Below are 22,961 nucleotides of genomic sequence, written 5' to 3' on the forward strand. Positions count from 1 at the left end.
ATACAGAGCACATAAGCTGACACAAACTATAAATAAAATCTGTTTAAAGTCTTAAAATAATTTGTGGTTCATCCCTGAGTAGTTTTCTTACTAAAGTTTAATACTTTGCTGAACAGATGAGCTTAATACTGAGGAAAGTTTTGCTGCAGTGTATAGATACTTTCTGTGAGTGGTGATGGTATGTTTCCCACTGTTAATGACTGGGCTCAGTTTTGATTTCAGCGAAATGCTGATAGAGTCAAAACGATGAAGTGGAAAGCATGGCAGAGTAGATAGAGGATAAAAAGGATCATTCCAAACTCTCTGAGTGCTGGGCAGAAGTGGACACCAGTGGAAGACAGGGTGGAGATGGGAATGAAAGGAAGGGGAAGACCAGCCAGCACTAGCCAGAAAAGGGACTTTAGGTAAATCATTTTTGTTGCTCTTTTCTTTGAAAAATGAATACATTTAACATGACTATTACCATTTAATATTATTTGCCTATTCAAGGAGTCACTTTGGGGTTATTGTTTAATATGTTCTCCTAGTGAATTTCAAATAGAATTAATTTGTCAGGCAACTTGTTGGGAACGGGATCTCTTCAGTCAATTTCATATGTTTATAAGTTTCAGAATTCACAGCTTTCCCTACAAGATAAAGGGAATAAAGGCTTTACTGTCAAACCTGTTTCAGAGGCACTCTCTGCAGAGGCACAGATGTCTTCTCAACAAACTTCTGACTAGCTTTTTTTTTCCATCAGTTACTTATGAATTTCTGTTTTAAGGCCAAAACAACTTCATACAAGATTTCCATTTAAATATAAGGCTATGTTATTTCTGTCTCTATTCTTATCTGATTCAGGCATGTCCCATAGGTAAGCCCGTGCAGGTAGTGAGCCTTCTTCATCTCTCCATCCTTCTCTCCCTCTAATAATGCCTATGCTGACTTTTCTCTGCACCATTTAGAATTCCTTCCTTATGTTCTCTCTTTCTTCACTATTTGTCCATCTTTTCTTTCACAGGCTGTGATCCCTCCTTTTGCCCTTCTAGTAGGGAATGTTTCTGTTTTGACACATTACCCAACACTGGGTTTAGTAACTTGGCCCCACTGTTGCCTGGAGACAGTTCCTTGTCCTCTCATGAAACCTCTTCCTCACCTGAGGCCTGTGCCATTATACCACACTTTGCTTTATTTTGTTGGCATTCACTGCTGGCTGCTACCAGATGGCCCACCAGTATTCTTCAAGAACTTTGACGTTTAGGTGATAGTCTTATTTCCAGATCACTTTGTACCATCATCTTGGGCAGCCACACATCTAACATTCTGGCCTCACAGTTCCAGTTCCATCTTCTCTTCTGCCTTCATCTGTTCTTGACTAAACCTTGAGCCTTATTGTTAGCTAAGTCTACTCTCTTTTGAGATCTTCCCCTTCTGACCACAACTTCATATCCTTTGACATCTTGATACTTATTCAAACTTGTTCTTTAACTTGATTGAGACTACTGTTCTTCGTTTTTTTCCTTTTCTATTCTGTTAGCTCCATCCTGGCTGCATTTCATCCACTAATAAGTCCAGACATTTCTTGGTATCACTCTTAGCAGCCATGACCCTGTTTTTCCATTGCAATTACTCAGTAAGTCTATTAAAACTATTGTCTACCTTTGCCCTTTCTGTGCCTGTGCTCCCCTGTGGTCATGGAGAAACTTACTCCTACCACGGATTTGTAGTTTTCAGTTCATCTGGGTCCTCAGTTGACTTGACAGCCCTTGTGCCTCTTTCCCCATTTTCTTTGGTGACTTTGCCTGGCTTTTACTTTTGAAACCTTGTACCCCAGTTCAGACTATGCATCTCACATAGGCTTATCTACATGCTTGACTTTGGCTTCTCAGAAAAAAACAGAAGTGAGCAAATATAAATGCTGAATCTTTTCTCTCTAACCTGAAAACCTGTTTGTAGTAATTTCATTTGTAGATGTTTTTTCCTGCCTCATTAAGTGCATTCTGTGGTTCATCAGCCCTTGCCCTCGATGCTATGTCCTTACTTGTTTGGGATCTTGGTCCAACGATTTATCTGGTTTCTTTTAGACTCATTATCTGATTCCTTCCCCTAAGTTTGGAAATATATACCTGTAAATAAACACTGTACCTTTTTCAGATAGACAAATGTATAAGTAGATACGTTTATCAGAAAGAATACATATATGTATAAAGGTATATATGAAGATACACACTTTTTCCTTTAAGAAAAAATGTCTTGTATCCTGACCTTTTCTTCTGTCTGGGGTGACCATAGATCTTGGTTGCCCAAGATAATTTCAGTTTACTATGTGTTTAGGGTCCTCTTTTACTTTGAAAACCCTATAGTTCAGGTGGTTAGTTATATGATCATATTATTCCTGTATTTCCTCCTTCACAGGGAAACCTTCCTAAATAGTATATTCTTACTGTCTTACTTTCTCAGCTCTTCCCTTTAGTCCATTGCTATTGGTATGGGACTGCCGCCCCCTTTTCTGCACTGAAATGGTTCTTGCAAGAGTAACCAAGACCACCAAATTGCTAAATCCATAGATAATTGAGGTTTTTATAAAAGGCCTTTCTGTAGCCTTTGACACTGTGAAGCATTCCTTTCTTCATCTTCATCTTTTTTGACTTTTGAGATAACATTTTTCCATGGGTTTTTGCTTTTCTCTCGGTGGTCTGTCTTCATTGATTTTCCCCAGCTTCTCCACATCTCTGTGTTCTTAAAATTTTCATTTCTGTGTCCTAAAATACTAGTTTATTGGTCCTTCACTTTCTTCTTTTCAATTAATTTGTTCTCACTGAATTATTTTACTACCAACTATGTGTCAGTAACTACTATGTGTGGAACTCTAGTCTCAGCGTTTCTCCTGAGTGCTGGATCATTTTTCATCAATCTATTGGACATTTTTCTGTAGCTGACTCACAGGCTCCTTGAATTCAATCCGTTAACACCCTTATCCTGAACTTGCTTTATGTCCTGTATTCCCTACCTTGATTAACGGTATCTAATCAAATCCAAAACCTGAGAGTCAGTCATCCTCTTGTCTCATTCACCATATCCAGTCTCCCAGGTCCTATCTCTGTGTCCTAAATAACATCTAGCTCTTTCCCTTCCCTTCTGTTTTTGGTGTCACTTGGTTCAGGTTAGAACATTATTTGTACCTCCAGACGGTCCTCTCTAGTCTATTCTACAGGTTTCTGTCACTGTGATTTTCTAAAATGTACAAATGATCTTGTCAGCTGTTGTTTGGCACCCATACATCTCAACCCCGGACAACCACTATTTTGATTTCTATCACCATAGATTAGTTTTATCTGGAATTAACTATATGTACACTTTTCTGTCTGGATTTTTTCACCCATCAGTGTTTTAGAATTCACCTATGTTATTGTGTGATCAGTAGTTCATTCCTTGTTATTTCTGAATAGTATTTCATTGTAGGAGTATATCATTGTTTTTCCATAATCCCATTAATGGTCAGTTGGGGTGTTCCCATTTTTTTGCTGTTACGAAGAAACTACAAAGAACATTTCTGTGAAAGTCTTTATGATGATATATTTTCGTTTCATTTGTCAAGTACCCATGAGATTTGCTGGGTCGTAGCTGCCAAATAATTTTTCCAGTGATCATAACCTTTAAATGCCTACCAGCAATGTGTAAGAGTTGCAAGTGCTTTATGTTTTTACCAGTAACTGGTGTTATTAGCCCTTTTAATTTTAGCTGTTTTAATTGTTGTGTGGGTTTTAATTTGCATTTCTCTGATGGTTAGTAATGTTAGCATCTTTTCCATGTGCTCTGTTCATTCATCATTCATGTATCCCCTTATGTGAAATGCCCAGTTGCTCTTGTAGGAGTTCTTGGCACAGGCTGTTTATAAGTCCTTTGTCAGTTACATACACTGCAAAATTTTCTTCCAGTTTATCACTGGTCTTTTTTTTAAATCTGTCTTTGATGTGCAAGTTTTAAATTTTGTTGAAGCCCAATTTATCTTTTTTTTATGTTTAATAACTTTTGTGTCTTATATAAGAAATCTTTGTGTACCCAAAGATTGTATAGATAATCTCCTGTGTGTCTTTCTAGAAGCTTCATAACTTCAGCTTCTGTATACAGTCTTATTTTGAATTAACAGAATACTTTACAAATGTTTAAACAAGTTTGGGAGAAAAGCATTCTAACCTTTTTTTGTGTGTGGTATCATTAATCTACAATTACATGAGGAACATTATGTTTACTAGGCTCCCCCCTTCACCAAGCCCCCCCACAAACCCCATTACAGTCACTGTCCATCAGCATGGTAAGATGCTGTAGAGTCACTACTTGTCTTCTCTCTGTTGTACAGCCCTCCCCGTGCCTCCCCCCACATTATACATGCTAATAGTAATGCCCCCTTTCTTTTTCCCACCCTTATCCCTCCCTTCATACCCATCCTCCCCAGTCCCTTTCCCTTTGGTAACTGTTAGTCCATTCTTGGGTTCTGTGATTCTGTTGCTGTTTTGTTCCTTCAGTTTTTTCTTTGTTCTTATACTCCACATATGAGTGAAATCATTCGGTACTTGTCTTTCTCCACCTGGCTTATTTCACTGAGCATAATACCCTCTAGCTCCATCCATGTTGTTGCAAATAGTAGGATTTGTTTTCTTCTTATGGCTGAATATATTCCATTGTGTATATGTACCACTTCTTCTTTATCCATTCATCTACCGATGGACACTTCAATTGCTTCCATTTCTTGGCTATTGTAAATAGTGCTGCGATAAACATAGGGGTGCATCTGCCTTTTTCAAACTGGGCTGCTGTATTCTTAGGGTAAGTTCCTACAAGTGGGATTCCTGGGTCAAATGGTATTTATATTTTGAGTTTTTTGAGGAACCTCCATATTGCTTTTCACAACGGTTGAACTAATTTACATTCCCACCAGCAGTGTAGGAGGGTTCCCCTTTCTCCACAACCTCGCCAACATTTATTGTTGTTTGTCTTTTGGATGGTGGCCATCCTTACTGGTGTGAGGTGATATCTCATTGTGGTTTTAATTTGCATTTCTCTGATGACTAGTGATGTGGAGCATCTTTTCATGTGTCTGTTGGTCATCTGAATTTCTTCTTTGGAGAACTGTCTGTTCAGCTACTCTGCCCATTTTTTAATTGGATTATTTGCTTTTTGTTTGTTGAGGTGCATGAGCTCTTTATATATTTTGGATGCCAATCCTTTATCAGATCTGTCATTTATGAATATATTCTCCCATACTGTAGGATACCTTTTTGTTCTATTGATTGTGTCCTTTGCTGTACAGAAGCTTTTCAGCGTGATATAGTCCCACTTGTTCATTTTTGCTTCTGTTTCCCTTGCCCGGGGAGATATGTTCATGAAGAAGTCGCTCATGTTTATGTCTATGAGATTTTTGCCTATGTTTTTTTCTAAGAGTTTTATTGTTTCATGACTTAACATTCAGGTCTTTGATCCATTTCCAATTTACTTTTGTGTATAGGGTTAGACAATGATCCAGTTTCATTCTCTTACATGTAGCAGTCCAGTTTTGCCAATACCAGCTGTTGAAGAGGCTGTCATTTCCCCATTGTATGTCCATGGCTCCTTTATCATATATTAATTGACCGTATATGTTTAGGTTAATGTCTGGTGTCTCTATTCATTCCACTGGTCTGTGGGTCTGTTCTTGTGCCAGTATCAAATTGTCTTGATTACTGTGGCTTTGTAGTAGAGCTTGAAGTTGGGGAGTGAGATCCCCCCGACTTTATTCTTCCTTCTCAGGATTGCTTTGGCTATTCAGGGTCTTTGGTGTTTCCCTATGAATTTTTGAACTATTTGTTCCAGTTGATTGAAGAAAGCTGTTGGTAATTTGATAGGGATTGCATTGAATCTGTAGATTGCTTTGAGCAGGATGACCATTTTGACGATATTAATTCTTCCACATTCTAACCTTTTTATTGTTGAAATAAATTTCACATACTATAAAATTCACCCTTTGAAAGTATACAATTCAGTGTTTTTTTTTTAACTATAGTCACAAAACTGTGCAACCATCACCACTATCTAATTCCAGAACATTTCATTACCCTGAGAAGAAATCCCATACATATTGCAGTCCTTCCACCCATCATCCCTCCTACACCCTTCTTGGTAGGAGCTAATATACTTTATCACAGTGGATTTACCTATTCTGAACAGGACATATAAATGGAATCATACAGCACGTAGCTTTTTTTTTTTCTGTAGATAATTATTTTTTATTGAAGGGTAGTTGACACACAGTATTACATTACATTAGTTTCAGGTGTACAACACAGTGATTCAACATTTATATACATGATAGTTCTAGGTACCAGCTATCACCATACCAAGTTGTTACAATATTTTGACTATATTCCTATGCTACACATTACATCCTGGATACTTATTTATTTTACAATTGGAAGTATGTACTTTTTTTTTTTTTTTTGTGAGGGCATCTCCCATATTTATTGATCAAATGGTTGTTAACAACAATAAAATTCTGTATAGGGGAGTCAATGCTCAACGCACAATCATTAATCCACCCCAAGCCTAATTTTCGTCAGTCTCCAATCTTCTGAAGCATAACAAACAAGTTCTTACATGGAGAACAAATTCTTACATAGTGAATAAGTTACAAGGTGAACAGTACAAGGGCAGCCATCACAGAAACCTTCGGTTTTGCTCATGCATTATGAACTATAAACAGTCAGTTCAAATATGAATACTCATTTGATTTTTATACTTGATTTATATGTGGATACCACATTTCTCTCTTTATTATTATTATTTTTAATAAAATGCTGAAGTGGTAGGTAGATACAAGATAAAGGTAGAAAACATAGTTTAGTGTTGTAAGAGAGCAAATGTAGATGATCAGGTGTGTGCCTGTAGACTATGTGTTAATCCAGGCTAGACAAGGGCAATAAAATATCCACGTATGCAGAAGATTTCTCTCAGAACAGGGGGTGTGAGGATCTAAGCCTCACCTCTGTTGATCCCCAATTTCTCACCTGATGACCCCCCTGCGACTGTGCCTGTCTTAGGTTGTTCCTCCCTTGAGGAATCTTACCCGTCTCTGGCTAACCAGTCATCTTCTGGGGCCATACAGGGAAATGTAAAGTTGGTAAGTGAGAGAGAAGCCTTATTGTTCGAAATAGTTAGCTTTTTACTTCTTTGCATATTTATGCCTGTGGCTTCTATGCCCAGCATTTGTCTTGAGGTCTCTTTACCACTTGGAAGAATTATGATACTCAGTAAATTTGATATGAGGCACAAATTCTATTTAAGGGTTGTAATTAGGAAGGAAGAAGAAAAACTATAGAAGTAGCAGGCGGCAGAAAACATGGAAAGATTGATTATTTCTTTGACATATCTTCTTGTAGAGTAACTTCAGCATGTATAGGTTTTAAGCTACTACTTAAATTGCGCACACACATTAACATAATAGGAGTATAGTTACATAACCAAAGCATACCTGTAATTATCAGCCATCTCCAGTGAAACCAAGAAAACCAGTTAGGCACCTTAGGCATTTGTGAAAACTTATCTATGATATGGTGGATATTGTCCTACTGAACTTGAACAGTCTGAGAGAAATCAGACAAATTAAAACAACCCATTCCTGGGGAATGTTCACATCCCTTATGTTCTTTTAACAGTAAATAGTCTGTAGTTGTAAGATTTTGGAGCACTACAATTTGCACTTCTCCTAATTCTTGACTGAGTTCCAACAGTATAGATCCAGTCAAATTTGTTGTTTTACTGTATGCACAGGCCAGCTTAGATATCTCCTTCCTCATTCCCATGGCAAGTCCAGGAACTGGTGGGATGAGTGCATCTACAGCTGTAGCAGTGCGTGGATCTTTGTTGGGGTTTTTTGATGATCATCTTCTGGCATGAGTCTTCCAGAAAGTGCTGATGTTGGAAGTTCTTTTTCATATCATATCTTAGTTCATTTTTGGGGTAGCCCAATTACGCTTTGATCCTCTGTATAAACACAAACAGACCCTTTGCCTACACTTTAATATGCCCTTTATACTCTTGTGTAGAACTCATTGGAGGTTACCACACAGGAACTGCCGTTTTTTTTTTTTTTTGGTATCACTAATCTACACTTACATGATGAATATTATGTTTACTAGGCTCTCCCCTATACCATGTCTCCCCTATAAACCCCTTTACAGTCACTGTCCATCAGCATAGCAAAATGTTGTAGAATCACTACTTGCCTTCTCTGTGTTGTACAGCCCTCCCCTTTCTCCCACCCCCCTATGCATGCTAATCTTAATACCCCCCTATTTCTCCCCCCCTTATCCCTCCCTACCCACCCATCCTCCCCAGTCCCTTTCCCTTTGGTACTTGTTAGTCCATTCTTGAGTTCTGTGATTCTGCTGCTGTTTTGTTCCTTCAGTTTTTCCTTTGTTCTTATATTCCACAGAGAAGTGAAATCATTTGGTATTTCTCTTTCTCCGCTTGGCTTGTTTCACTGAGCATAATACCCTCCAGCTCCATCCATGTTGCTGCAAATGGTAGGATTTGCCCTCTTCTTATGGCTGAGTAGTATTCCATTGTGTATATGTACCACATCTTCTTTATCCATTCGTCTATCGATGGACATTTAGGTTGCTTCCAATTCTTCGCTATTGGAAATAGTGCTGTGATAAACATAGGGGTGCACTGATCTTTCTTTCTCATACTTGGTTGCTGCATTCTGAGGGTAAGTTCCTAGGAGTGCAATTCCTGGGTCAAATGGTAAGTCTGTTTTTTTCCATTTTGATGTACCTCCATACTGCTTTTCACAATGGTTGAACTAACTTACATTCCCACCAGCAGTGTAGGAGGGTTCCCCTTTCTCCACAGCCTCGCCAACATTTGTTGTTATTTGTCTTTTGGATGGCAGCCATCCTTACTGGTGTGAGGTGATACCTCATTGTAGTTTTAATTTGCATTTCTCTGATAATTAGCGATGTGGAGCATCTTTTCATGTGTGTGTTGGCCATCTGCATTTCTTTTTTGGAGAACTGTCTGTTCAGTTCCTCTGCCCATTTTTTTTATTGGGTTATTTGTTTTTTGTTTGTTGAGGTGTGTGAGCTCTTTATATATTCTGGACGTCAAGCCTTTATCGGATGTGTCATTTTCAAATATATTCTCCCATGCTGTAGCGTTCTTTTTTGTTCTATTGATGGTGTCTTTTGCTGTACAGAAGCATTTCAGCTTAATATAGTCCCACTTGTTCATTTTTGCTGTTGTTTTCCTTGCCCAGGGAGATATGTTCAAGAAGAGGTCACTCATGTTTATGTCTAAGAGGTTTTTGCCTATGTTTTCTTCCAAGAGTTTAATGGTTTCGTGACTTATATTCAGGTCTTTGATCCATTTTGAGTTTACTTTTGTATATGGGGTTAGACAGTGGTCCAGTTTCATTCTCCTACATGTAGCTGTCCAGTTTTGCCAGCACCATCTGTTGAAGAGACTGTCATTTCGCCATTGTATGTCCATGGCTCCTTTGTCAAATAGTAATTGACCATATATGTTTGGGTTAATGTCTGGATTCTCTAGTCTGTTCCATTGGTCTGTGGCTCTGTTCTTGTGCCAGCACCAAATTCTCTTGATTACTATGGCTTTATAGTAGAGCTTGAAGTTGGGGAGTGAGATCCCCCCTACTTTAGTCTTCTTTCTCAGGATTGCTTTGGCTATTCGGGGTCTTTGGTGTTTCCATATGAATTTTTGAATTATTTGTTCCAGTTCATTGAAGAATGTTGCTGGTAGTTTCATAGGGATTGCATCAAATCTGTATATTGCTTTGGGCGGGATGGCCATTTTGACGATATTAATTCTTCCTAGCCACGACCATGAGATGAGTTTCCATCTGTTAGTGTCCCCTTTAATTTCTCTTAAGAGTGACTTGTAGTTTTCAGAGTATAAGTCTTTCACTTTCTTGGTTAGGTTTATTCCTAGATATTTTATTTTTTTTGATGCAATTGTGAATGGACTTGTTTTCCTGATTTCTCTTTCTGTTGGTTCATTGTTAGTGTATAGGAAAGCCACAGATTTCTGTGTGTTGATTTTGTATCCTGCAACTTTGCTGTGTTCCGATATCAGTTCTAGTACTTTTGGGGTGGAGTCTTTAGGGTTTTTTATGTACAGTATCATGTCATCTGCAAATAGTGACAGTTTAACTTCTTCTTTACCAATCTGGATTCCTTGTATTTTTTTGTTTTGTCTGATTGCCGTGGCTAGGACCTCCAGTACTATGTTAAATAACAGTGGGGAGAGTGGGCATCCCTGTCTAGTTCCCGATCTCAGAGGAAATGCTTTCAGCTTCTCGCTGTTCAATATAATGTTGGCTGTGGGTTTATCATAGATGGCTTTTATTATGTTGAGGTACTTGCCCTCTATTCCCATTTTCCTGAGAGTTTTTAACATGAATGGATGTTGAACTTTGTCAAATGCTTTTTCAGCATCTATGGAGATGATCATGTGGTTTTTGTCTTTCTTTCTGTTGATGTGGTGGATGATGTTGATGGACTTTCGAATGTTGTACCATCCTTGCATCCCTGGGATGAATCCCACTTGGTCATGGTGTATGATCCTTTTGATTTATTTTTGAATTCGGTTTGCTAATATTTTGTTGAGTATTTTTGCATCTACGTTCATCAGGGATATTGGTCTGTAGTTTTCTTTTTTGGTGGGGTCTTTGCCTGGTTTTGGTATTAGGGTGATGTTAGCTTCATAGAATGAGTTTGGGAGTATCCCCTCCTCTTCTATTTTTTGGAAAACTTTAAGGAGAATGGGTATTATGTCTTCCCTGTATGTCTTATAAAACTCCAAGGTAAATCCATCTGGCCCACGGTTTTTGTTCTTTGGTAGTTTTTTGATTACCGCTTCAATTTCGTTGCCGGTAATTGGTCTGTTTAGATTTTCTGTTTCTTTCTGGGTCAGTCTTGGAAGGTTGTATTTTTCTAGGAAGTTGCCCATTTCTCCTAGGTTTCCCAGCCTGTTAGCATGTAGGTTTTCATTGTATTCTCTAATAATTCTTTGTATTTCTGTGGAGTCTGTCATGATTTTTTCCTTTCTCGTTTGTGATTCTATTGATTTGTGTTGACTCTCTTTTCTTCTTAATAAGTCTGGCTAGAGGCTTATCTATTTTGTTTATTTTCTCGAAGAACCAGCTCTTGGTTTCATTGATTTTTGCTATTGTTTTATTCTTTTCAATTTTATTTATTTCTTCTCTGATCTTTTTTATGTCCCTCCTTCTGCTGACCTGAGGCCTCATTTGTTCTTCTTTTTCCAATTTCAATAATTGTGACATTAGACCATTCATTTGGGATTGTTGTTCCTTTTTTAAATATGCTTGGATTACTATATACTTTCCTCTTAAGACTGCTTTTGCTGTGTGTCACAGAAGTTGGGGCTTAGTGTTGTTGTTGTCATTTGTTTCCATATATTGCTGGATCTCCATTTTGGTGATTCATCCATTGATTATTTAGGAGCGTGTTGTTAAGCCTCCATGTGTTTGTGAGCCTCTTTGTTTTCTTTGTACAGTTTATTTCTAGTTTTATGCCTTTGTGGTCTGAAAAGTTGGTTGGTAGGATTTCAATCTTTTGGAATTTTCTGAGGCTCTTTTTGTGGCCTAGTATGTGGTCTATTCTGGAGAATGTTCCATGTGCACTTGAGAAGAATGTATATCCTGTTGCTTTTGGATGTAGAGTTCTATAGATGTCTATTAGGTCCATCTGCTCTACTGTGTTGTTCAGTGCTTCCGTGTCCTTACTTATTTTCTGCCCAGTGGATCTATCCTTTGGGGAGAGTGGTGTGTTGAAGTCTCCTAGAATGAATGCATTGCAGTCTATTTCCCCCTTTAGTTCTGTTAGTATTTGTTTCACATACGCTGGTGCTCCTGTGTTGGGTGCATATATATTTAGAATGGTTATATCCTCTTGTTGGAGTGAGCCCTTTATCATTATGTAGTGTCCTTCTTTATCTCTTGTTACTTCCTTTGTTTTGAAGTCTATTTTGTCTGATATTAGTACTGCAACCCCTGCTTTCTTCTCGCTGTTGTTTGCTTGAAATATGTTTTTCCATCCCTTGACTTTTAGTCTGTACATGTCTTTGGGTTTGAGGTGAGTTTGTTGTAAGCAGCATATAGATGGGTCTTTCTTTTTTATCCATTCTATTACTCTGTGTCTTTTGATTGGTGTGTTCAGCCCATTATCATTTAGGGTGACTATTGAAAGATATGTGCTTATTGCCATTGCAGGCTTTAAATTCTTGGTTACCAAAGGTTCAAGGTTAGCCTTGTTAGTATCTTACTGCCTAACCTAGCTCGCTTATTGAGCTGTTATATACACTGTCTGGAGATTCTTTTCTTCTCTCCCTTCTTATTCCTCCTCCTTGATTCTTCATATGTTGGGTGTTTTGTTCTGTGCTCTTTCTAGGCATGCTCCCATCTAGAGCAGTGCCTGTAAGATGTTCTGTAGAGGTGGTTTGTGGGAAGCAAATTCCCTCAGCTTTTGTTTGTCTGGGAATTGTTTAACCCCACCATCATATTTGAGTGATATTCGTGCTGGATACAGTATCCTTGGTTCAAGGCCCTTCTGTTCATTGTATTAAATATATAATGCCATTCTCTTCTGGCCTGTAGGGTTTCTGTCGAGAAGTCTGACGTTAGCCTGATGGGTTTTCCTTTATAGGTGACCTTTTTCTCTCTAGCTGCCTTTAAAACTCTTTCTTTGTTCTTGATCTTTGCCATTTTAATTATTATGTGTCTTGGTGTTGTCCTCCTTGGATCCTTTCTGTTGGGGATTCTGCGTATTTCCGTGATCTGTTCTATTATTTCTTCCCCTAGTTTGGGGAAGCTTTCAGCAATTATTTCTTCCAAGATACTTTCCATCCCTTTTCCTCTCTCTTCTTCTTCTGGTACCCCTATAATACGGATATTGTTCCTTTTGGATTAGTCACACAGTTTTCTTAATATTGTTTCATTCCTGGAGATCCTTTTGTCTCTCTCTATGTCAGCTTGTATGTGTTCCTGTTCTCTGGTTTCAATTCCATTGATGGCCTCTTGCATCCTATCTATTCTGCTTATAAACCCTTCCAGAGTTTGTTTCATTTCTGTAATCTCCTTTCTGGCATCTGTGATCTCCCTCCGGACTTCATCCCATCTCTCTTGCGTATTTCTCTGCATCTCTGTCAACATGTTTATGATTTTTATTTTTGAATTCTTTGTCAGGAAGACTGGTTAGGTCTGTCTCCTTCTCTGGTGTTGTCTCTGTGATCTTTGTCTGCCTGTAGCTTTGCCTTTTCATGGTGATAGGAATAGTCTGCAGAACTGGGACGAGTGACGGCTGGAAGGACTTCCTTTCTTGTTGGTTTGTGGCCCTCCTCTCCTGGGAGAACAGCGACCTCTAGTGGCTTGTGCTGTGCAGCTGCGCGCAGACAGGGCTTCTGCTTCCTGCTCGGCTGCTATTGAGTTTATCTCCGCTGTTGCTGTGGGCGTGGCCTGGCTCGGGCAGCTACTCCAAAGTGGTGGAGTCGCCTTGGAGGGGGAGGGGCCGGGAGGGTATTTATCTCCGTAAGGGGGCCTCCCTGCTCCCTGCTGCCCAGGGGTTAGGGTGCCCAGAGATCCCCGGATTCCCTACCTCTGGATTAAGTGTCCCGCCCTGCCCCTTTAAGACTTCCAAAAAGCACCTGCCAACAGAAAACAAAACAACGACCACAATAAAAAAAAAAAAAAAGTGGCCGTTCCTTTTTCTTTATTCTCCGGCGCCAGCCTCAGGCATCTGCTCACCGGTCTTGCTGCCCTGTTTCCCTCGTTGGGTTCCCTATCCCTTTAAGACTTCCAAAAAGAGCTTGCCAAAATAAAAAATGGTCACTCGCTTTTCTGGTTTCCTCCGGTGCCCGCTCACTGTTCTTGCTGCCCTGTTTCCCTAGTATTGGGGTCCCTATCCCTTCAAGACTTCCAAAAAGCACTCGCTAGAACAAAAGAGGAAAGAAAAAAATGGTCACTCACTTTTCTGGTGTCCTCCGGCACCAGGCCTCCGGTGCCTGCTCACTGTTCTTGCTGCCCTGTTTCCCTAGTATCCAGGGGCCCCCACGCATGCACTGTGTCTGCACTCTGGCCCGGATGGCTGGGGCTGGGTGTTCGGCAGTCCTGGGCTCCGTCTCCCTCCCGCTCCGCCTATTCTCCCGCCGGGAGCTGAGGGGAGGGGCGCTCGGCTCCCGCCGGACCGGGGCTTGTATCTTACCCCCTTTGCGAGGCGCTGGGTTCTCTCAGGTGCGGATGTGATCTGGATATTTTCCTGTGTCCTCTGGTCTTTATTCTAGGTAGAGTTGTCTTTTTATATTTTCATAGATATATGTGGTTTTAGGAGGAGATTTCCGCTGCTCTACTCCCGCTGCCATCTTGGCTCCCTCTCAGCACGTAGCTTTTTGTCTCTGGCTTCTTTCAACATAGCAAATCATATTCAGGGTTCATTGATACTGTAACATATCCTTCAAATACTATTCCACTGCATAGATATTCCATTTTATGGTTATACAGGATTCCACTATGTGGACATACTTTTTGAACTTCTTAAAGTTTTCTTTTTTCAGATTGTGAAATGTGATAGTTCCTATCCATGTACTCATAGAGTATTTATGTAGTGCCTGTGGTGGTAACTTTACTTGAGGTTATGTAGTTTTACCCATTTAATGTACTTTACACTAGGGATTCAAAGGTGAATAAGCTTTGCCCTCAGGGAGCTTTCTGTCTAGTGGGAGAAACAGGCATGGAAACATAAATTACAGTACAATGTAGAAAATGGTATCAGTTACAATGTAAAGTAAGTGTAATATTAGGAGTCAGTAATTAACTGCTGGAGGAATCAGTAAAGGTTTCCAAAGAGATGACAGTTGAGCTAGATTTTTAGGAATGAAAAGGAGTTTGCCAAGGTGGCTGAGAATATTTCAGGTAGAAGTAGCTGCTTGTATAAAGGCATGGGACTGTGAAATAGTCTGGTATGTCTTGGCACCTTTGAGAAGGTTAGTATAATTATATCATGGGTCACTTCAAGTAAGTCTGGAAAGGCAGATGAGGGCCAGATTGTGAACATTCACATCAGGCAAAGGAATTTGGTTTGTTATTCTCAGAGACCAGTGTCTGTTGGAAGACCTCAGAACCAGCGAAGCCCAACTTGTCATTTTCTCCAGAAAATTTTGTTCATATAGGTACTTAAGAAAAGAAAAAAAGAATATACCTCCCCCACTCGCACACCATCCTTTACTACCACCTTCTATCACAGTCTATTGATTACCTATTTTGATTTCATTATTTCATCTGCCACTTACCTGAAATTACCATGTTCATTAATTTTCTTCTGAGTGCTATCTCTTTGTTATCTTGCTACAACCAATGCTTGGCCCACAGTAGGCACATACCATCATTGAATGAACTGTTCTACCTCTATTATCTTAAACTTTAGTATATTCTGCCCTGTGATTATAGTATTCTGTTTGTTATAGTCCCCCCTCCCCACTATACCTCTTCGTGTTGTTGCAGCACTTCAGTTACACTGCTCCATTTTTTCCCTAATCTGCTAGCTTGCTCCCCTCACTATTTTCCCCAACTTGCTTAGATTCCACTGCCCATGATTCCAGCTATATTCTTGTCAGTCTTCTACTCCATCTCCATGGCTTTCTCTGTTTTGTCCCATCTACCTATCAAAATTCTTGCCTTGACTAAATGTGAGCCAAATTCAAGTACTGAGCCCTTTCTGGAGAAAATGACCTAACTCTGTAGTTTGTGACTGGTATATGTTCATAGTCTTCAACCTTGCGTGGACTTCAGCATTTCTCAGAAATCTTGTGTTTTCTATTCAGCATACTTTCTTTCCCAACAACCAGTGTTCTTGTTTTTACTGTGTCTACAATTCCTACATTTTTCAACCTTTCCTTTATTTCCCTTCTGCTACTTACAAAGGGCTCTTAGACATGAAGTCCCTCAACATTTTGCCTTCATATATATAATCTTTCTTTACCAATCCCATCTTTGCCTCCTCTCTTGCCCCCTTGCCCCATGCAGGCATTAACCCTTTCTTCTGTTTGTGGCTAATGCTTTCCTCTGTACTCTGTCTTATCCTCCACTTCCTCAGAGGCCTTGTTTTATCAGTCACAGTCTTCCTTCCACTGCACCTTCTTTGTCTTTCATATGTAAACATGTTTGTGTCCTTTTTAATAATAACATGCTGTCAGTCTACTTAATGATTTCTCTCTGTTTCCTTGATATTTGATTTAAACTCACTATTTTCTCTGTTCCCAGTCACCATTTGCCCTCTGCAGTCAGATCCCTGTACTCTTCACTCCTTAGAACTGTCCTTGCCATAGTCACCGATGACTTGTTTCTAAAGCTAGTGATGCTTTTAGTGATTTGCTGTGATATTTCTTCTTCTCTAAAATGCTCTTCTTTCTTGGCTCCCATGAGAGCATATAACTGATTTTCATCCTTTCTATGTCTGTTCTTTTATAATTTTCTTGGCATAACGTCAAAGCACAGTTTAGTAAAAGCAGTTCAGAGGGATGCAAATCAGTGTGGTCAAAGGATGAATCTCTGATTTAGCTTGAATGTCTAGAGTAAGTCTACTCAGTTGCTAACACGTAGACATTTGCTAAGGGTTAGATAGGAGAAAACTAAAATTGTATTTAAATGTCAGGAATTTGGGATGAAGATGTTTTATGTTGCTAGTTACAGATCATTTAACATGCACTGATAGGGTTAGGGTTAAGGTTCTCTTAAGGAAATGAAGGAGTGTAGTCGCGATCTGTGACTGATGGATTGTGAGGAATTGACCATTTAGCCTGGTGTAACTGGTAACAAACAGCTGCTGGAATGCAGTTCTTCTGTTTCTTAGCAACTGTCCCATCAGTTGTAATGTGTTTAGTTCACCAGACTCGTATCTCCAACATACATACAATCCATTGTTTTTTTCTCTTACCCTCTCCTTCCTGTCTTACTCCATTTAAAGTCTTTTTAATTATGAAAAATAATGCATATATAAAAGTAAATAAAACAAGTACAGTGGCTTTTTTTTTTGTATTGTAAAGTGAATATTCATATAAGCACTGAACAGTCAAAATACAGTCAGTGCCCCAATCCACCTGGTATAGCTCTTCCTGGTTATACCCCTATAATCCCCCACCTTACCTGTGCAGAAGTAACCACTCTAAACTTTTGAAGCCATCACTTCCTTTGTTTTCCATATATATTCCATGTATTTTGTTTTTCCATAGAAGTTAAATATAAATCCCCAGATAAAACTTGACCTGATTTAAACCTTTATATAAATGAAAGAATACAGTAACTACTTGTGTGAGTGTGTGTCATTGTCTAATTTCTTTTGCTCAGAGTCCATCGATTTGCCCATAGCTGAAGTTCATTCACTGTATTTGTTGTGTAGTGTTTTTGGTCTGAATATACCATATTTATCAATTCTGTTGATGAGTTCTGAACTGTTTTCTGCTTTCAACTATTAAGAACAGTGCTGCTATAGTTTGCAATCACAGTATAGGTAGGTCACGGGGAAGGCTGTATAGCATGGAGAAGACAATGACTCTGTAACATCTTACTACGCTGATAGACAGTGACCGCAATAGAGGAGGCAAGGACTTGACAATGTGGGTGAATGTTGAAACCGCTGTGTTGTTTATGTTGTTTATGTGAAACCAGCATAAGATTATATATCAATGATTCTTTAATAATAATAAAAAAGAATAGTGCTGCTATAAACATTCTGTGTAATGGTGAATTTCTCTGGAATAGAATTGCTGGTAAAACTACAAAATCAGTTCTACTAGATTTTGTCTATTTTGTATATACATTAAAAGAAAAATTGTTCTCTAAAGAGATTGTGCCAGTTTTACTCACACCAGCTATATATGAGATTTCTACCACATTTGATCATCACTTTTTAAATTTGCTGTTGTTTTATAAGTACTTAGCTGCTGTTATTTAAACTTAAAACTGTCTATACATTTCCATATTTAAGAACCAGCAACAAAACTGTTTCTAAATATGGGTTAACCTTCTGTCATCTGGATCCATGCCATGAAATCACAATGTATTTTCATTATTAAATATACTTACATATTTTTTATTAAGGTAGCAATTTGTAGATTCATATGGTATAATATATTTTACATACATTGAATAATATTTGTCACAACTTTTTTTTTACTTTTAAATCTAAAATGTCATAGTTGTATATGTTTTGAGCCCTATGCTAAATAGTAGTATTTTATAAAAAGATCTCCTCCTATGTATTCTTTAGCAATAATGCAACTTAGGTTTTATTATATAGTTTTATTTCTAGAAATTTATGTGGAATATTTGTTAAAGTAACTAATGGATCTTTATTTTTCTTTAAAGTTGGCCTTTGCCAGAGTTTGATCCAAGCCAAATTCGACTGATTGTATATCAAGACTGTGAAAGACGAGGGAGAAATGTCTTGTTTGACTCCAGTGTTAAGAGAAAGAATGAGGACATATCAGTATCGGTGAGCATCATTATTGATTTAGTTGAAACTTAATGTCAAGTGTTTTAATCCAAGAAAGAATGTAAAATTTCAATTATGGCACTTTTGTTTGTCAGTACAAAATATCTTTACCACATTTAAAAAATTCAAAGCTCTGATCTTGAAAAATTTTCAAGGAAAAAACACTTCCCTTATTTGTCATTAGTCTAGTACAAGAGAACATTTCACTTTGACATTTATTCCTTGTATACTTTAAGTGTGAGATATGACTGGAGCTACAGGGTTCTTTATAGAGGAGCTGGTCCAAACCTCTCATCTTAACAGTTGTGTAAAGTATGACCTAAGATGTGAAATTCTTTGCTTGAAGGTGCAAGGTATGTTAAATCTCTAACCCATACCCATCAAAGTTTCCCTATTCTACAGTAGTGAAAAGAGCATCTGTTTCATTAACTTTCAACATCATATTTTGAAATATATCATGACTACTTTAGCAGTAGAACCATGGGCATTCACATGGCCATCCAAGAAAACCTAAGTAATTGTGGCTGTCTTTGCTGCGGCTACTACCATTACACTTTCTGGCATAAAAACTCAGTCCCTTGGACCCATAATCTGGAAATGAAAACCTGGAATTTTCTTTTCTCCTCTCCCGTAACTGATATTTTTCATTAACATTTCAGTAAACAACTGAAAACAAAATACTTTGGGAAAGCTTTTCCTAACAGTAGAATTGTCTCTTAAAGCAAACAAATACTTGTTTTTGACATGGGATTTTATATTTGAGATTTTGTGTTCTTAAAAAACTTGATAGATTGGCTGTAATCTGTTGTCTTATTTACAACTGCATCTCCAGCATCTATGACAGTGGCTGTATAATAGCTACTAGACTCATTTTTGAGTTACTTTAATTGCCAGGTTTTGTGATGTCCTTTTAGTTACTAACACATTTCTCAATTTTCTGAAGATTATGCTCTTCTTTTTAGAATTCTTAGCCATTCTCTGGAGACTTTGCAATTTGATAAAATGCATTGCGGTATGTTCCTGAAATAATGTTTGTTCGTCCAAATAATTAAATATCTACATAGCACAGAGCAGTTGTAGAGTTAGTGGTCTCTGCCCTCTTGGTGCCTGAAGTTAGGTATATAGGTGAGGTAGATAATTGAACAAATAAATACACAAATAATTTCAAGTTGAGATTAAGTACTATGAATGAAACACACCAAATGCTTATGAGAGTCCACAGAAAGCAACCCAGCTTTCATCACTTTATGTATGGCATCTAAATAAGGTCACACTAAAGAAGTGAAATTCAGACTATGATCAGAATAAATTGAAGGCATGGGGTAGGATTTGAGTATTCCTGGTAGCAGGACCAGCAAATGCAGTCTACAGAGTGACTTAAGAGCTTGATGAATAAAAGGAACTAAAGGCCAGTTTGGAAGGAGTGATAGTAAGTAGTATGTTAAGTAGCGAAATAATGAAGTTGGAAGAGATGGAGCAAGAGCCTGAGTATTTAGGGCCTAAAGGGTCTCTGTATTAGAAGTTTAGGTTTTATCCTAAATGTAAAGGGAAGCCATTGAAAGGACCTGATTGACATGTTGAAAAATCCCTTAGGTGGAGAGTCCAGAAATAAACCCATGCATATATAACAAATTGATTTACAACAAAGGAACCAAGAATTACAGTGAGGGAAGGACAGTCTCTTCAATAAATGGTGTTGGGAAAACTGGGCAGTGCATGAAACAGAAGGAAACTGGACAACTACCTAACATTATACAAAAAAACTAACTCAAAATGGATTAAAGATTTGAACATAGACCTGAAAGCACAAAACTCCTCGTAGAAAATATAAGCAGTAAGTTTCTTAATATTGGTCTTGGGAATTAGGTCTTGGATTTGACACCAGAAGCGAGGGTAACAAAAGCAAAAATCACCAAGTAGGATTACATCAAACTTAAAAGCTTCCTCTGCACAGCAAAGGAAACCATCAACAAAATGAGAAGGAACCTACTGAATGGGGGAAAATAATTGCAAGTCATTTATCTGATAAGGAGTTAATATCCAAAATGTGTAAAGGACTCATACAACTTAATAGCAAAAAATCTAAATAATCCAATTTAAAAAATGGGACAGAGAATTTGTATAGACATTTTTTCAAAGAAGACATTCAGATGGCTAACAGGTGCTTGAAAATGTGCTCAATATCCTTAGTCATGAGGGAGATGCAAATCAAAGCCACATTGAGAACACCTCACACCTTTAAGAGTGTCTGTCATCAAAAAGATGAGATATCAAGTGTTGGTGAGGAAGTAAAGGAAAGGGAGCCCTTGTGCACTATTGCTAGGAATGTAAATAGGTGCAGCCACTGAGGAAAACAGTATGGAGGTTCCTCACAAAATTAAAAATGGAACTACCATATGATCTACCAATTCTACTTTTGGATATTTATCCAAAGAAAATGGACACACTAACTCAAAAAGATATATGCATCCCCATGGTCATTGTAGCATTATTTATAACAGCCAAGGCAGGGAAGCAACCTAAGTTGCCATTGATGGTCAAATAAAGAAAATGTGGTATGTGAGCATGTGGAATATTATTCAGCCACAAAAAAGAATAAAATCTTGCCATTTAGAACAACATCGATGGACCTTAAGGGCATTATGCTAAGTGAAATGAGTCAGAGAAAGACAAATATGGTATGATCTCATGTATATGTAGAATCTAAAAAATAAAGGAACTCATAGATACAGAGAAGAGATAGGTGGTTGCCAGAGGTGGGTAGTTGGAGGAGGTGGGTGGAATGGGTGAAGGGAGTCAAAAGGTACAAACTTAAGTTATAAAAGTTATGGGCATGTAATGTAGAGCATGGTGACTGTAGTTAATGCTATTATATTGTGTATTTGCAAGTTGCTAAAAGAATAGATCTTAAAAGCTCTCATCACAAGAAAAAAAATTTTGTAACGATGTATAGCTAGACTTACTGTTGAGATAATTTTGCAATATATACAAATATCAAATCATTATTGTTGTATATCTGAAACTAATGTTATATATCAATTATATCTCAAAAAATATGTAGTGAAAAAAGCAGTGGCTGCTATGTGGGGAATGGTTGCATGGTAGGGGATGAGGGAGAAGGAAGTGTTTGCTTAATTCAACATTTTGGTTTGAATAGCTGAGTAGTGAGATATCTAAGAGCTGTAGAATTATAGATGGTCAAGCAGATGGTTGAAATAGAAGGTGAACTGCAAATATGATAAGCATGTCTTCTTTGTATTTAGACAGCTTACAGCAGAACTAGGTTGACGTTGACAGGTTAACATTGATTGATTAATCAGTACTCTTTTTGTTATTTTTTTACCAACTGTTTATTGAGGTTTTCCTTTGTGCTTGATAATGTTCCATTGAATTGCAGCATGTGACCTTTCCTTTATCTTGATTAATGCTATTTATTGCGTGTTTCTTCAGCATTCCCTTTATCTTAAACAGATTTGCTCTTTCTTCAACCTTCCCTTCCCACCTTTTCTGGAATGATGCTTCATTAGTCTCTTTAGTCTAATGAGACTTCATTAGTCTTCTCTAAGTCTTCTTAGAGTCTTCTTGCCTGCTGATGTCTTCCTTCTTCCCTCTCAGCTTTTTTATTTGGCTGCAAACTGAAAGCCTCTTCACATAACAACAACAAAATACTTACCTTTTTATTTTCTCCTTCATGTATGTGTCCTATCTTTTTCTGTTTCTATCTTTGTGCTTCTTAGTCTTCCTTCTCAATGTCTTTTGAAATCTCTCTGTCTTTCTTTCTCATTCTCTCTCATGCTCTCTTCAGTGTCTCTTCTCAGTTTGTCCTTTCTGTCTCTCACTCTCTCCTTGATGTCTCTTCTTGGTCTCATATCCATGTCTCTTAGCACTCTGTGTCTCTCCATGTCTCAGTAGTAACTTGCCCAAGGAGCTAGGATTTAAATTCAGGTCTGTTTAGTGTTAAAACACTTGTGCTTTTTCATTTGACCAAGATGTCTCTACATTTTTGCTTAGAGATGATTTTGATGTCATTAGGTGTTCTCTTTTACAATGCCTTTGGTGATGGTGGCAACTATAAAACAATTAGTATGCAAAAATATTGTGATTTTAGTCAGATTTCTTCTTCTGAAAACCTGAGGTCTGTTACTTGGAAGAGTGGACATGCTGGTAACTGTGATAAATAACTGAAATATACTTTTAGTATTACCAAAGACCTTGGTGGATTGCAGCTTTGGTAGTTATGAGCAGTGGAAGGTCTAGAACTTACTGGGAAGAGGGAGGAGAGTACAAGAGGAATAAAGAAAAATAAATAGAAACACATTCTTCCATACTAGACTGCACAGCCTTCTTGTCCTAAGCTCAACTCTGATTAAAAATTTAACTATTCAATACATGGATACATTTTCATTTCAAAATGTTAAACGTACA

At 38.1% G+C, this 22,961-nt stretch overlaps 1 protein-coding gene across 2 annotated transcripts in view; it reads left to right on the top strand.

The window, feature by feature from the left end:
* The window catches only part of FNIP1 (folliculin interacting protein 1), a 164,359-nt gene that overhangs the window by 65,015 nt on the left and 76,383 nt on the right, over positions 1-22,961 (top strand). For both annotated transcript variants that reach the window (XM_057491195.1, XM_057491196.1), the window contains exon 2: positions 18,410-18,536. In XM_057491195.1, the coding sequence (XP_057347178.1) occupies positions 18,410-18,536 (127 nt within the window). The remainder of the gene's footprint in view (positions 1-18,409; positions 18,537-22,961) is intronic.

This window comes from Manis pentadactyla, chromosome 13 (assembly GCF_030020395.1).
Source record: "Manis pentadactyla isolate mManPen7 chromosome 13, mManPen7.hap1, whole genome shotgun sequence".
In the NCBI taxonomy this organism is placed as follows: Eukaryota; Metazoa; Chordata; class Mammalia; order Pholidota; family Manidae; genus Manis; species Manis pentadactyla.